General features: G+C 52.2%; 1 protein-coding gene across 1 annotated transcript in view; it reads left to right on the forward strand.

Annotated features, from left to right (window-relative positions):
- The window catches only part of SCARA5 (scavenger receptor class A member 5), a 19,656-nt gene that overhangs the window by 11,721 nt on the left and 4,448 nt on the right, over positions 1–3,487 (forward strand). Inside the window, exon 6 of the mRNA XM_010708135.2 lies at positions 202–505. Coding sequence (XP_010706437.1) covers positions 202–505 — 304 coding nt within the window. The remainder of the gene's footprint in view (positions 1–201; positions 506–3,487) is intronic.

Below are 3,487 nucleotides of genomic sequence, written 5' to 3' on the forward strand. Positions count from 1 at the left end.
TATTTTTTCTTTAAACAGAAAAACAAAACGATCTCTGGAGTGTTCACCTTAGGGAAGAGCTGCTATTTTGGGGTCTTTCTCCACCTCGCTTTTTTCCGGTGCATTTTTGGATGCACTTGGGATAAATCCCCATAGCACCGCAGCTCTGCCCTCCTGCCCCCAAATCAGGGCCAGCTCCTGCCCCACTGTGATGCCCCATAGAGCAGCTCAGAATTCAGTCCCCACGTCCTCTGGAACCCAAGTTCATCTCGGTGGCTTTTCCTTCTTCAAACCAGAGGAAAACCCTGGGAAAGGGTTTCAGAAAGTTCAGCCCAAGAGGGGCACAGCTCGGTGCCGAGGGTGGGGGGCTCTCATGGGGTGGTTCCTGTGCTGCACCGTGACCCCTTTGCTTCTGTCCTTGCTCCAGGGATGCCTGGGGAGAGAGGACTACCAGGACCACGTGGCTTGAAGGGGGACAAAGGAGACTTCGGCCCTATGGGTCCAGCTGGGATGCGGGGATTCAAAGGTAAGGACCAACAGGACTGGGATCAAGGGTAAGAACCAGCCTCTATTATGGGTGGGACACAGAATTATTGGGTCATTAAGGCTGGAAAAGACTACTGAGATCACCAAGCCAACCCATCACCACCAGCCCACTAAACTATGGAGTCATTGGGTTGGAAAGATTTTCAGGTTGACCAAACCATCAGCTTGACCTGCTGAATGCTATTCCTAACCCACATCCCTTAGTACCATGGGAGTGAAAGGGCACATCAGGGGCTCCTTGGATATGGAGGGGCTCTGGGAAGCACTGCTATGGGGGCACAGAACCTCTGCTTTGGGATGGGTGAGCATGGGGATGCTCTGGGAGTGCACGCTTGGTGTGGGCATGAGCATCTTCCCTACAGAGACCAACAGGAGTGAAGAGCTTTGTTTTTGTGCTTCCTTCCTGTCTCGCTGTGGTTTGAGCACGGAAGGCGCCCACGCACAGCGAGGCAAGGCACACCCAGGGGACCTTTTAAAAGAAACTCCTCAGTGCTGCAGCCTAAATCGGAATGGGCGATGCCAGCTCCCAAAACAGGCTCTTTCCATCCCAAAATGGAGAAGGCAGGAAGAGCCCAGCCCAGGGATGTGGCACCGCCCTGGTTCCAGCTGTCCCTTCTTGGGGATGTCCCCATCCATGTTGTTTGTCTCTTCCAGCAGTTTTCTGCACCAGTTTTCTCTGGTGAAATGCCCACAGTCTGTTCCTGATCCTCTGGAGGATCTCCATGGTGATGGTGGTTGGGTCAGGGCTTGGGGCCAGGCCAGGAGGTCCCTTCCAACCTAAAGCATTCTGGGATTCTGGGACTCTGGATCTATGACAGCAAGAACCATGGCCACTTCTCAGCAGCAGTTGGACTTGATGATGTTAGAGGTCTTTTCCAATCTTAACGACATTATGATTCTATGAGCGGCCATGGTGTTGATAGGTTGGCTTTGGGATTGATGATCCTACAGATCTTTTCCAACTTTAATGATTCCCCTGTTAGCTCTCCAACACATTTCCAAAGCCATTCTGCATCTCAAGTCCCCTTGCCCAGGGAGACTGAGCACTTCTGCTCTCGGGTATGGAAAGCAGAAAGTTGGATGGCCTCAAAGGCAGTGGTGAAGTCTTTAATTGTATCTATATGTATGTGTATATGGGTGTATACTGCATCTCCTTGCTGCTATGGAGCAATCCCCATATCCAGGGATGCCACCACCGCTGAGTCCCTCCTGTCCCATCCCTGTCCCACCCCTCAGTGACAGATATGTCCCACCCTGTGGCAGCCCCGGGTCCCAGTGAAATCCCAAATCTTTCAGGATCAGGGGGCTTCTCCCAACCCTTCTCCAATAAATCACAAAGCACGTTGGCAGCAAGCGCTGAATTTCTACGGTTTACGGGATTCTCTGAAATTTATAGGAAACAGACCCAGGGTGAGGCATTGCTCCAAGCTGGGGCTTCAAGCAGAGGCACCAGGCATACACCCCTGTCACAACCCTCACCCTATAACAGGAGGGGTGAGCAACAAGGCTCTCCCCAAAAATCCCGGCTGTCCCCACTGTTGTAGGAAGTTCTCCCCAAAATTCCTGGGTCACAGCATTGGAGAAAAATGTACCAAACACTGCAGACACCCTGAGGGATGGCTTTCCTTTCCTGCCTATTTCCTCTCGTCACTATTTTCCTATCCTCGATGTATTTTCCCTCCAAATCACCCCAGGAAGGGATTATTTCCCTCATTTCCAAATGGGAAAAGCCATTCTGGAAAGTGAGCATAAATCAGTTGTCTTTATGTTGTCCCAGGGAATGCTGTGCGGGGAGTGTGCTTGGGAGGGAAAGCAGTAAATTAACCAGAGGTGGGGGGAAATTTGGGGCAATGAGAGGTTCCTCTTCATGCAGGCAAGGCTCTGCCTGGGACTGAATTTAAAGGGCAGCAAGAGCTGCATCCATCAAGGCACCCTAACAGCATCCCTCCCTCCATCCAGACCACTGAGAGCCGTGGTCAGTGGGCATGATGGGGGTGGCTTGGGGTTGGACTTGGTGATCTTGGAGGAATTTTCCAACCTTAGTGATTCCATGATTCTATGATTTTATGGGTGGGAAATAGCCGTGACCATGGGTGGGATCCCCGTGAGCCTCCTTAGCAGCAAGGACACATGGTGGCCCATGTTCATTTTGGTATCCACCACGACCCGGCTCCTATTCTGCACTGATCTTCTACTCATCTTCCTATTCTGCAAGTTGATCATCAAGTGATAGAATCATTCAGGTTGGAAAAGCCCTCTGAGATCTCCAAATCCGACCCCAGCCCACCCCACCGTGCCCACTGCCCACATCCCTCAGTGCCACATCCTCACAGTTCTGAACACCCCCAGGGACGGTGACCCCACCACCTCCCTGGGCAGCTGTGCCACTGCAGCACTGCTCTTTCTGGGCAGACTTTTTTCACAATATCCAACCTGAATATCTTCTTCTTCTGAAAGTTTTCATTGCTGCAAGTCATAGAGTCGCAGATTCAAACTGGTTATAGATCATAGATTCACGTTCCTTACACTGGGACTTTCAGACCATGACACTTTTGCCCAGCGTTGCATATGGCATTTCTGTTCCTTGAGCTTCACCCTCCCCCTCTGCATCTCCCCTGATAATCCCTATACAATGCACTGTAGGGCCCTGCAGGGATTGCAGTGTGCACCGCAATTCAGCTCTTTGTGACCTCGTAACACTGAGACCTGGGAACCCCTTTGCCACCCCCCGCAATAGGGTGACAGTATAGCACTTGTGGCTGTGTCCATTCACCATCCCACGCTGCCATGTCCCACCCCCACCTCTCTCCTGCTCTCGGTTCTGCTGCCATCTGGTTCCCATCAGCAGAGCGGGCTGCAGGCAGCCTTCCTCCAGCTGACACAGCTGGGACTGCCCGGGGGGAGCCATCTCAGCTTCCCAGAGCCTCCAAGTTAAAGGGCAAGAATTTCCTGCACGCTTTTT

This window comes from Meleagris gallopavo, chromosome 2 (assembly GCF_000146605.3).
Source record: "Meleagris gallopavo isolate NT-WF06-2002-E0010 breed Aviagen turkey brand Nicholas breeding stock chromosome 2, Turkey_5.1, whole genome shotgun sequence".
Taxonomy (NCBI): Eukaryota; Metazoa; Chordata; class Aves; order Galliformes; family Phasianidae; genus Meleagris; species Meleagris gallopavo.